This window comes from Palaemon carinicauda, chromosome 19 (genome assembly GCF_036898095.1).
Source record: "Palaemon carinicauda isolate YSFRI2023 chromosome 19, ASM3689809v2, whole genome shotgun sequence".
Taxonomy (NCBI): Eukaryota; Metazoa; Arthropoda; class Malacostraca; order Decapoda; family Palaemonidae; genus Palaemon; species Palaemon carinicauda.
This window is the reverse complement of record NC_090743.1, coordinates 125155282-125168102: the sequence shown is the minus strand read 5'-3', so window position 1 is coordinate 125168102 and position 12821 is coordinate 125155282. Positions and strand designations below refer to the sequence as shown.

Sequence of the window (12821 nt, the reverse complement as noted above, 5' to 3'; positions counted from 1 at the left end):
TCCAAAAGCTAGGCAATAAAGATGTATATCATAACTCTGGTACTATTATTGATGTTGAAACTCCACTTTCCACGGAATAAATCAATAGCCGATATATATATATATATATATATATATATATATATATATATATATATATATATATATATATATATATATATATATATATATATATATATATATATATATATATATATATATAGGGTGTCCCAAGCGTATATAGGTAGAAATTCAAAGTAATGATATCAAATCCAGCACATGCTGCTCTGGTTCCTTGTCAAATGAAAATGATTCCACCAAATTATCATGAACATTGGGTAATATTTAATGGTCGCGCAAAATGAACGTTTTTATAGCTCCTCTGAGATTCGATCTTAATTTCCATCAAACAATAAAATTCTGGCTTTTTCTTCTATTGCATATAGACCGACAACTAATGGCTGCAGAAAGTTCATATTTATTGAAACTATTATAGAATACCATTGAAAGAAAATAAATATAAACTCCATTAAATTTCCCTTTTCAATATATTGATAATATAATCATCATAAGGCAAGATATTTTACCTCATCAACAATTACGTCTGAGGACAACTAAATTTTTATCAGTAATGTAACTGATGCATCGACTTCTGATTTCCTGCAGAAAACAAAGATCTTCTCTTCTTCTTACTCCAGTACATTCTTCTTGAGTTCCGCCTTCCTTTTTTTCGGGACGGCTTTCGTGTGGAGGCGGGCAAGCTTCAAGAGGAACTGGGTTTGCCTTTCTTCCTTCGTCCGTCTGCCTAAGAAGCGTTGAATGAGGGCTATTCCTCGTTCTGCGAGGTCGTTTGTGACCTTCAGGACACCAACTCGCTTCTTTGCGCACTTGAAACTCGAATCTGTGTTCCATGTTTCAGGACTCAGCTCAATGAAGGTCGGCTCCTGGGAATACCTGCCTCCTAGGGCACTTTTGAGGAGCTCCATCGACCGCACTGAGCAAAAGGCGGAAAGCGGCCCGTTGAGATTGATTGGTGTCTTCGACTCGGGGCGCCGTGGATTCTTGGTCGTTGAAGGACGCTTCATCCCCTCTACCATCGCCGCCTTCTGCTCCGGGCTGATGCGGTCATCAAAGATGGCCAGTCCAATCAGATCCTCAGAAAGGTACCAGAGATGGCGCCGCATCGCACGTTCCACAACCGACGCCACCCCATCGTCGCAGATTCTCTTCACGTCAGTTATAAAGTCCAGGTCGTTCTTGGCTGCGTAGGACGTAATCATTGCCTCGTTCCAGTATTTCGAGTAGACCATGGTCACAAAGAATGCCACTCGACGGATCTCCGCCAACTCCCGCCTGCTCATCTCTAGCTGGTCATGGAAGAGCATGATCTTCACGGCGTAGATGGCCTTGGCCATCCATCTGGCCATGTGGTAAGCACCAAGAGCACGGAAGGATGCAGGGACTCCTCCTCCAAGGTAGACCACGCTGAGCAAGATTATCTCTTTGTAGTCTTCGCGTGGATGATTCCCACAGTCAAGCAGATGTTTCAAGTGACGAAGTATCTCAAGGCGGTGAGCTTCTTCGTCGTATGACAGAACAGTCAATGTCAGGGGCTGTGGTCGGCTCTGGTCAACAGAAGGCCAACGATTCTGGAGCCTCTTGAAAATGGATATGTCAGGACCAGATGATGGGCCCATGCAAGCCACGAAGACATCCTTCAGAACAACTTCCAGGATGTGGTGGCCGCATGGCAACCACACCAGGGGCTTCTCCAGTGCATGTTCAATCCTGATACATGCTCCTTGAACCATCCCCGTGTTGGCTGCTGTCGTGTCGAATGACATTCCAATGATGTTGCCCTCCAAGCTGCCTTCCCGCACCAGCTTCAAGGCTGTTTCCGCAACAGCTTGTCCTGTTCCGTCAGAAGACACAGGAACACCCAGAAGTTCCTACGTATCCTCCCCGGACACCAAGACGGCGACCCTCTCCTCCAATGACCTTCCGTCCGCTAGACTGGGTAACAACTTGCCGTCCCAATGCAGCACCAAAGGGACTTCAGGCTTGAAGGAGAGAGACATGGCAATCTCTTCACGGTTCTTGACTCTGGCCCGGTGGATTGACGAACGGGACACAGTGATACGTTCGATGTCATGGCCGAGGCTCATTGCAGCAGCGGCGTAGGAGGATGTTGCAGCACGGACGGACAGGTTGTCGCGTTCCCAAACAAGGGTCAGCTCCTTGGTGAGCTTGTTCTCCTGGGGAAGTCGACGGCGTCGAGATGTAGCTGGTGTCGGGGATTTGAAATCGTCCTCCGTGTCTTCGTTGGCTGATGATGAAGTAGAAGACTCTAAAGCCACGTTACGATCAAGAGTGGATGACGAAGCAGCCGCGTCCTTCTTCTTCATCTCCTCCATCCTTTGTCTCTTACGTCTCTTCTCCTCAGTTGCTTGTTTCAGCTTCTCGTCCACGCCAGCCATGGAGCAGCTCTGCCGGTCCTCCCTCTGAGCCTTCAAGAATGCCTTGTCTTCCTCGGGGATCTTCGCTTCCATTGCCTTAGAATGCGCGACATCGAACATATCTTCGAGGCTGTCTGTGAAGATGCATCTCTTCATTTCTTCCATCTCTGTTTTTCTTGACTTGGATTTCGCCTAGGTGCAGTACTCTTTGTACACCTTGAGGATCTTCTTCTTCACCCACGACACATCCGACATCGGAATGTTCGCACGTCGCCACACTTCCATGACCTTCTCAGCTGTAGAAGCTGCTGCAACAAGAAGAACCTCCTTCTGGATCTTGTGATGGAACAAAATCACCTGGTGAACCTTGCCTATTGACGGAAGACGATTCCTCGGAAATGACGATGTTGGGGACTTCTTCAGTAGCCATACAACTTCCTTAGATCGTGTTTTACATGCCATTACGTTAGACCTGGAAACAAAAAATGACAGAATAAGTTTCACACACCTAAGCTATCTCTCTCTCTCTCTCTCTCTCTCTCTCTCACACACGTCTTTCCTGTTTCCTCTCTCTATTACCTATCTTTCACACCCAACTTCCCTCACCTTCAACAAATAAACAAAGTAACACAGAAAAATATTTGTTATTGTAAAATAGAGCTCACCTAATGCCCCTACAACACTGACCGCTCCACGCTATGCCAGTGACCGCTGCACAACTTCACTCTCTGACTCCCAGCAGAAAACTGAATGAAATGCGCCACCAGTAAAAGACGAGATAGGAAGCTGAAAATTTTCCTGTTTAAACTTGTCACGACAGGAAACAAGGGCAACAAGTGTTGGAGTGTGTCCGATTCACTTCGGTTTCTTGGGACGCCCTAATATATATATATATATATATATATATATATATATATATATATATATATATATATATATATATATATATATATATATATACACTGTAAAAAGTTCAAGGTACAGAAAGGGTATAACGAGTGAGCTGGGGTTTATATACATGTAAAATACCCTAAGGCTCAAAAATATCCCTCTACAGCAGGAGGCAGGGTATTTTTTGTGAATAATATACCCTCTATTGTACTTTGTCTTAAAATGGGCTTGGTAAGTTTGTGTGATCATGTCATGAAATGAACTTTTACTCTGTATTAAATCACCATATTGTTACACTGATAGTGTAATGCACCAAAAAAGTTACTAACAACATATTGGTTTTGAGTTATGGATAGTTTTGAAGCAAGTTCCTACAAAATGCGGTACTTGGCAATTTGTATTGTTGCCGTCTCGAGATTCTTCGAGAGCCAGGGAATTTGGCGGGAAATTTCAGTGGCGTCTGGACTCTGCGTCTGCTTAGCAGTGAAGATAAATTGCTCCAATTAGCGTCATCGGGATTATAATATCTACACTACATTTCATCTGTTAACCAAGGTAAGAACACTAACTGTCCATCTATGCAAGCATAAACAGTGGTTACGAATAAAAATTGTCAGACATCATCATTAGTTTTGCATTCAGGCTGTGATAGTCTGAAAAATCATTATTACTAACACCGGGGAAAATAAGTAAGAAATTATCATTAGTACTTAATTATGAGAGAGAGAGAGAGAGAGAGAGAGAGAGAGAGAGAGAGAGAGAGAGAGAGAGAGAGCGTCAAGCTGTCTGGGAGGAAAAAAAACCATAAACAACGTATTCAGCTAAACGTTAATAACATTACGATTACGCGTAGTCTGTAAGCAAACACTGACGCCAATGATTTCTTAATCAGTTTGACTTGAGGTAGTTAGGTATTTATGCATGATATTTTTTCCTTTCTTTTCTATATATATATATATATATATATATATATATATATATATATATATATATATATATATATATATATATATATATATATATATATATATATATATATATATATATATATATATATTCAGGCACACACACACTAACAAATATTTTCTTTTCACAGATTTCTGCGTACGGTTTGCTTTGCAGCTTCTGCCATCACTCTTTATATTATATATATACTTTTGATTTTCAAGTGTAATGGAAATAATAAATTGATAAACCAAACTTTTAAAATCATTGACCTTATTACTTTATTTACTTATAAGCTATTACTACACCTATATAATGGTGGAATAGATATTAATTATAAAATCATAATTAATATACACGGGTATTTATGTCGTATAGAATACCCTGTAAAAGGGTATTCTTTACCTACGATACACCCCTAAGTAAGGGTATCTCAAGTATATGTTATACCCTTGTTATGGGTATATTGTAAAGGGTATATTATAGTTCTTATATACCCCGATAGGGTATGCTATTTTAACCACTAGAAATACCCTTTTTCTACCCCTTTTATACCCTTAATTTTTTAGTGTATATATATATATATATATATATATATATATATATATATATATATACAGAGAGAGAGAGAGAGAGAGAGAGAGAGAGAGAGAGAGAGAGAGAGAGAGAGAGAGAGAGAGAGAGAGAGAGAGAGAGAGAGAAGGAAAATTGTACAAAATTTTTCCTTTCAATAACCGTTGTTGTTTATCACGCGAGTATAGTACAGGAATGTGATACCTGGTGTTCCTCAGGATAGTATTCTGGGTCCAATACTTTCCATAGTATGTACACATGTGCTTTGCCCGGAAAACAAGCTTGTTGCATAAGCAGATGATGCTATTATCTTTGCGTCAATTCAAACTTCTGAATGTAAATCTGGGGTTGCTGAACCCCGTAACAGAGATCTAGCTAAATATTGTGCATTGTGCAAATTACAGGGCAAGAAGTTTAACTCTAACAAAACTCATAACAATATCAGAGATGGTCAGGACAGACACACAGACAGACAGACAGGCAATTGATTGACCGAGAAGAAGGGATTGCTATGAGATATTCGCATCAATTCTATGGATCCAATCGATAACTTTCAATCTGAATAACTAAACTTAAACCTTGAAAAGCAAACACGAAAAGTGTCAGGGTCGTCGACCTCCTAACCTTTTATTAAGCCTTTCCCCTTCCTGGAACTGTGTGCTTCTCTCAGAGGCGTAGGAGCGTGTTGTGTTTCGAGGGGGAGGGGGAGGGGGTTTAAAGTTTGAAAAAGAAACTTACGACGGGGTGTTCGGGGGGGGGGGGGGCTTCCCAAAGACTTTTCTACGAGGAAATACTCTTCAATGTGAAAGGAGATTGTAGCAAGAAATAATCTTATTCTTTTGGACGATTTTCTTGTGACCAATTGCAATTTGTACACAATGTTGTGGTCTGATTGGTAACGTCTCTGCCTAGTGTTTGCCAGAAGGGGGTTCGAGTCCCGCTCAGACTTGCAAGTGCCTCTAGCCGCTCTAGCGTCTGTAAGCCTACCATCCTTGTGAGCTAAGGTTTAGGGGTTTGGGGGAGCCTATAAGTTTATCTGCTGAGTCATCTGCAGCCATTGCCTGGCCTTCCCTGGTCCTAGCTTGGCTGGAGAGGTGGCCTGGGTGCTGATCATATATATATATATATATATATATATATATATATATATATATATATATATATATATATATATATATGGTCAGTCTCTAGGGCATTGTCCTGCTTCCAAGGGCAATGTCACTGTCCCTTGCCTTTGCCATTCATGAGTGACCTTTAAACCGGTAGGAATACTTGACGGATTTCCCAAAATTATTCTATGTTAATTATTTACTATAAACTCATTTCAATATCGATCAAATTAAGGCTACCAAATTTCTAAACCTGTAACGTTTTTACTTGCGATTTATTACATCTATCATTTGTTTTTCAGTTTAAATTTTATTTCTAACTTTTTAACGGCTTTTATATTCTTAATTTCGTCCAATTTCTATTCCACAGAAGACAATTATCTAATGTCTTAATTGATAATCATGTTATTTGTGTTTAGTTTTAAACTATGTTGATAAGATATGAAAAGGAAAAGAGATTTATTCCAGAGACTCAATACTGCATTGGTTATATAAAATCAACGTTTTTAAAATGTTTTTCTGTTAGCAAATATTTATATTGTACATATATAAATATATATACAATACACTCACACTCACATATCTTATCAACATAGTTTAAAACTAATCACAAAAAACATGATTATGGCGTCTTTTGACTGGCCAGATAGTACTACATTGGATCTTTCTCTCTGGTTACGGTTCATTTTCCCTTTACCTATACAATCACACACCGAATAGTCTGGCATATTCTTTACATATTCTCCTCTGTCCTCATACACCTGACAACACTTGAGATTACCAAACAATTCTTCTTCACCCAAAGGGGTTAACTACTGCACTGTAATTGTCCATTGGCCACTTTCCTCTTGGTAAGGGTAGAAGAGACTCTTTAGCTATGGTAAGCAGCTCTTGTAGGAGAAGAAAACTCCAAAATTAAACCATTGTTCTCTAGTCTTTGGTAGTGCCATAGTCTCTGTACCATGGTCTTCCACTATCTTGGATGAGAGGTCTCTTGCTTGAGGGTACACTCAGGCACACTATTCTATCTTATTTCTCTTCCTTTTGCTTTGTTTAAGTTTTTATAGTTTATATACGAAATATTTATATTAATGTTACTGTTCCTGAACTATTTTATTTTTCCTTTCCTTTCCTCACTGGGCTATTTTTCCTGTTGGAGCCCCTTGGCTTATAGCATCCTGCTTTTCCAACAAGGGGTGTAGCTTAGCAAATAATAATAATAATAATAATAATAATAATAATAATAAACAGAAGCGTGTGTAAGGTCATGTCTGAGGACTTGTAATGCGAGGGATTACCAACGACTGATGAGGGTTAAGATTATATATATATATATATATATATATATATATATATATATATATATATATATATATATATAGATAGATAGATATAGATATATATATATAGATATATATACAGTGTGTATATATATATATATATATATATATATATATATATATATATACAGTACATATATGTATACATACATTATATATATATATATATATATATATATATATATATATATATATATATATATAAAATACCACTGTTAAATACTGGTAAGAGAATAGTGATCCAATCAAAGAAAGCATAACATTCTAAAATAAATCCTCTCAACACAAGGAGGTTGAATCTTTCATATGGCAGGATTTGATTTTATGTATTGAACATTTTGCGAACGATTGGCAGCAGATGATGTTCCTATATGCATTATTGCGAATTTGTTGATATTGATAGAAAGCGGCGCCGAGAAATGAGGACGCAAAATGTTTCCTAAATTTCTCTAACGGGTTGCCCAAGATGACCCAGAGAGGTGTGGCAGAATCCAGCATCTCTTCTGGAACCCGTTCTTGCTAGGGACTAGCAGTATATAAGGACTCGGCCTCTACCCTTTGGGAGTAGCAAGCAAGAAAGCATTTTGCTCTACACTTGCTGTGCATTAGAACTGTGCCGGGATGGGTCGTACATCAAAACTTCTGAGAGCAATCGTTGCTCTGATCTGTTTTGCGACTTCTTCTTCTGGGTGAGTACGCTTTCATACACAAGACTTACCAGTTATGTAACCACAAGTTTCTTATCATCAATTTCATAATATATATATATATATATATATATATATATATATATATATATATATATATTTATATATATATGGTGGTAGGACAATTGAGTACTGGACATTTGCGTCCCGGACAGTTTTGTCCCGGCTAATTGCGTCCCCGGACTTTTTCGTCCCGGCAATATGCGTACCAGTGCTTGTTTTTAGTGACTAATTATATTTGTTAAAAGATACGGAAGTGACTCTCTGTCTATCTCTATGTCTGTATGCATGTATATATGTATGTATGTATGTATGTATGTATGTTATCGCTCGATTACAGAACTACTAATTACTGTAAATAAGATATATGGCATAAAACTAGTGATATACAGAAGTTGACTATCATTTTACTTTTGTATTCACGTAGACCTATTGAAAACAATTCCTGATTTCTCTAGAAGCAGAAGGGACTAATTATGCACGGCAGTTCAACCTCAGTTTTTTTTATATATAATTCGTTTACATAGTGGTGAGCTACTAGGCTTTTTTTTTTTCTTTTTCTTTTTTTGTGTGTAATATATTGGACTTACTTAGCTCTTTCATAAACTTCGTTTATATAGTGGTGAACTACTAAGCTTTTATTTTAATTTTGCTTGTGTAATATATTGTATAATGTCATTAATTTCTATAAAGTTTTTAAAGGTAATAATACGTGCAACTGAAATATTGATGTCTATATATATATATCTCCTTTCGTGTCAAGTATGATTAAAGGTATAATTATTGTCAGAGTATGAAGAATCTAAATTATTTGATGCCATTAAATCATATGCATATTCAGGGAGGATAAAGGTATAAATAAAATTACTGTGTAAAAGTATACAGTAAAGGTAAATATGAAAAGATTTATAGAAAAAGTAAAACACACATACAGGTACGCAAATATCCGGGACGCAATTGTCCTGGGACACAATTGTCCGGGAAACAACTGTCCGGGACCCAAATGTCCAGTACGTAAATGTCCTAGAATCATATATATATATATATATATATATATATATATATATATATATATATATATATATATATATATATATATAGTAGATTCACAAAGGAAACAAATACCTTTTAATATAGAATTCTCTCTTTGGGTCTTTCCGGGTATCTTTAGACCCAAAAGGATATTATCCTTTTATGACTGACTGTTGTTGGTAGGTTGGTAGGGCACCAGCCATCCATTGAGATACTACCGCTAGAGAGTTATTGGCTCCCTTGACTGGCCATATCTCTGGTTATGATTCATTTTTTTTTGCCTACGCATACACCAAGTAGACTGACCTACTATCATTATGTGTATGTATGTATGGGTGTAAGTATATTTATACATATATACATATATCATATTATATATATATATATATATATATATATATATATATATATATATACATATTTATAAAGTAGGAGAGAGAGAGAGAGAGAGAGAGAGAGAGAGAGAGAGAGAGAGAGAGAGAGAGAGAGAGAGAGAGAGAGAGAGAGTTACAGTGGAAACGTGTAATCAGTGATTTCATGCAATCACAACTTTTCAGTGAATACCTGTAATCACTTAGACCCTTCATGAGTACATGTAATCACTAAAAATTCCAGTGATTTCATGAAATCACTGAAAAGTAGAACGGTGATTACATGAAATCAGTGAGCGATGCCAATTACGTTGAAAAAAAATTCTAAACTTAATATTTCATCGTTGTAACATGTAATTTTAGTAATTAGGATGTGGTGATGTTAAATGTCCAATCACCATAATCTATTAAACTAGCAATAGTTTTCTCCAGTTACCATGCGAGCAATCACATCGTTAGGAAACGTGGACGAAGTTAATCGAACTTTGACCTCAGAGCCCAACACAACGGTCCGTGATGCCCGATTAATACCAGCATTTTAGCTGAAGTTTTCCTGGAATTACATAAATTCAGCTTCGTTGTCTCCCGTCCAGCAACAAGCAAATGTTTGATGTCGCCATTGCCACGTTCTAAGGAACACTGGCTTTGTGAGGGGCCTGACTTTCCATGGACAATAACTAGATTTTGCCATATGCATTTTATCTGCAATAATTTCAGCTGTGAATTCACTACAAGTATTGCTCTACAGGGTGGATGGAGCTCTGAAGAAAAGAACAGTAGCTGAAATGCTACTTGGGGTGCTCGTTTAGATGTCAATGCATGGATAACCACAAATTTGGTAAAATGATCTTGATAACGGATTTTGAGCGAAAAGAAAAATCTATATTTGGGTGAGATAGCCATGACGTCCTGATGGAAGGTTCCTTCAATAGCTTCCTAATGGTATATATGACTACAGTAGATATTCCCAGAGAATTAAACTAAAGGTTTCACAGAATTCTAACTTCTGGCGCGAGTACCCATAAGGTTTCCCTTTAGGATATCGTATAATAACAGGGGATGTATGCTTGACACGCCACATAGCTATCTGCACCCCACATAGCGTTTACGCTTCGAGGGGGAAGTGTGGCAAGTATGGGAGGAGCCGTTACAAAACTCTCCTCCTTCATTACTGTTACGGTACTCAGCGATGTCACATCCAACCGCCATGTTGGACTGACGCCGCCAGGGCGCGCTTTTCCTCATTCCTTCGGCGTTTATGCCAGCCTCCATGATACAATAAGATAGGGAAGGGCCTGACAGGCCGGAATAGAGAACCAGGGCGGGTCCATCAGGACGTCATGGCTATCTCACCCAAAAATGGATTTTTCGCTTAGCTCAAAATCCATTTTTTGGGCTCAAGCCATGACGTCCTGAATGAAGTGTACCAGAGAATTTATGTATCGTGGATTTTTTCCCTTTTGTAGTGCCTTCGACTTCTAAACAATATTCCTTTGGTCTGATGACCTTAGAGACCGTGACATCTCCGTTCCATGTCACTACCGATAGGATATACTATGTTATGGCTTCCTGGCCCCCTGGCAGGGAAGTCCTATTTGGACGTAAAGAACACCTTGAAGTTAACCTGATGAAAAAACTTGCCTGTAGACGAAGATCTTGCCGGTCTCGTAGACAGATCAGGAAAGTTAAGTAATAGTATTGGAATAAATTTTACTTTTCTCTAGGTGAGTATGCATCATATAGAAGCAATATTATAACATAGATTATAATAATGATCAAATAATAAGGATAATAAAATTTCTAACAGTATTTTATTGCATATGATAGGGCGAAATGAGACGCATATGGTAACGAAAATTTCTATTTTATTCAATAAAATTTTAGAATTGACATGAAATAAATAAATTTCAATAAAATGTAGTTAACAAACATAGACTAAAGACAACAGAAGACGTGGGTGTGGAATCTGAAAAGAAAGAACTTGCCATTACACACATAAGTTCCAAGAGAACTATAAAGTCTTTTAAGGGTCTTATATACACTTCATGTCCAGAAAACATGTGGTACACGTGTTCCTGTCTATGTTACTTCACCTTTGAAGAAGAACAGTCCATAGTGTCACCAGGTGGCACTTAAAATCACTATGTTTCGCACTAGGGTCAACACAGGCACCCGTTGAGTTAGAGTCCCGAATAACTCACTGTTCTGCGCAGCAGTAAGCAGCAGGCTTCAACACACTACCTGCTGCCACCACATAACGCTTCAATTCATGCACCTGCTTCGCATAGTTTTTGAAAAACACTCTTGAGGATTTCCAGCCTGTGAAAGATCGAAGGCTTTCGAAATCCATTGCTTGGAAGAAGTTTAGGGAAGTGGCGACTTTCCTGGGATCATGACCTGCGGGTGTACTGGCAGGATCCGCTCTGCAAATAAAGTAGGTGATCTTCGCCCTTAGTTGTTTGAGGGACAAATCAGATCCCAATGTTTCTCCTTTAAAAAGCTGTCCTCCACCAAAGTCTGAAGTTCTTCGAAGATAGACCTTTAGACTCTCCACTGGGCATAGAGAGACATCTTCCTTCAGAGGGCAGATTCTCCAGGGACCCCACCTCTTCATGGGAAATTCATTCTTGGCAAGAAACATTGGGTTAGGAAAGAGGGTAAGTTCCCCTGTCTCGGCGAACTGTATCTGGCCCTTTTCTCTAGATAAAGCCACTATTTCACTGACTCGGGCTCCCGAGGAAAAGCAAAAAGGAAAATCACTTTTTAAGTCAAGTCTTTCAGAGGGCAAGACTCATTGGCCAAACTAGAGGCCAAATGGACCACCTTATCAAGAGACCAGGAGATGGGTCACAGTGGAGGTGCAGGACGGAGTCTAGCACATGCCTTTGGCAGCTTGTTAAAGAAGTCATTGGACAGGTCTATCTGGAATGCGTAAAGTAATGGTCTTGTCAAGGCCGATTTGCAAGTGGAAATGGTGTTGGCTGCTAAGCCTTGTCCATGAAGGTGAATGAAGAAGGACAGACAAAAAGTCTATAGAGATTTCTGTAAGATTTTTAGCCTTGACGAAGGACACCCATTTCTTCCAAGATGACTCATCTTGCCTTCTAGTAGACTTTGTTTTGTATTCCTCTAGAAAGTCTAAACATTTCTTCGAGATCCCAAACCTCTTCTTCATGGCTAGGGAGAAAAAATCATGAGATGAAGGTCCCGGGTTTTCCTTGATGAAGCGAAGTCGACTTCTGAACCTGCTGGGTGAGAACTGGGTCTGGCAGAGGGACCAGTTTGGGCTGTAACTCCAGGACTAAGGGGAACCAGTTGCTCAGGGGCCACTTGGGTGCCACTAGGGCTGCTGTTTCCTTGAAGGTTCTCAGCTTGGTGAGGACTTTCAGCAGAAGGTTGGGTGGAGGGAACAGGTAAA

At 38.9% G+C, this 12821-nt stretch overlaps 1 protein-coding gene across 1 annotated transcript in view; it reads left to right on the top strand.

Annotated features, from left to right (window-relative positions):
• The first annotated feature begins 7842 nt into the window (after positions 1 to 7842).
• LOC137658823 (alpha-1-inhibitor 3-like) overlaps positions 7843 to 12821 on the top strand; it is a 39082-nt gene continuing 34103 nt past the window's right edge. The window contains exon 1 of the mRNA XM_068393893.1: positions 7843 to 7982. Coding sequence (XP_068249994.1) covers positions 7915 to 7982 — 68 coding nt within the window. The 5' untranslated portion in view covers positions 7843 to 7914. The remainder of the gene's footprint in view (positions 7983 to 12821) is intronic.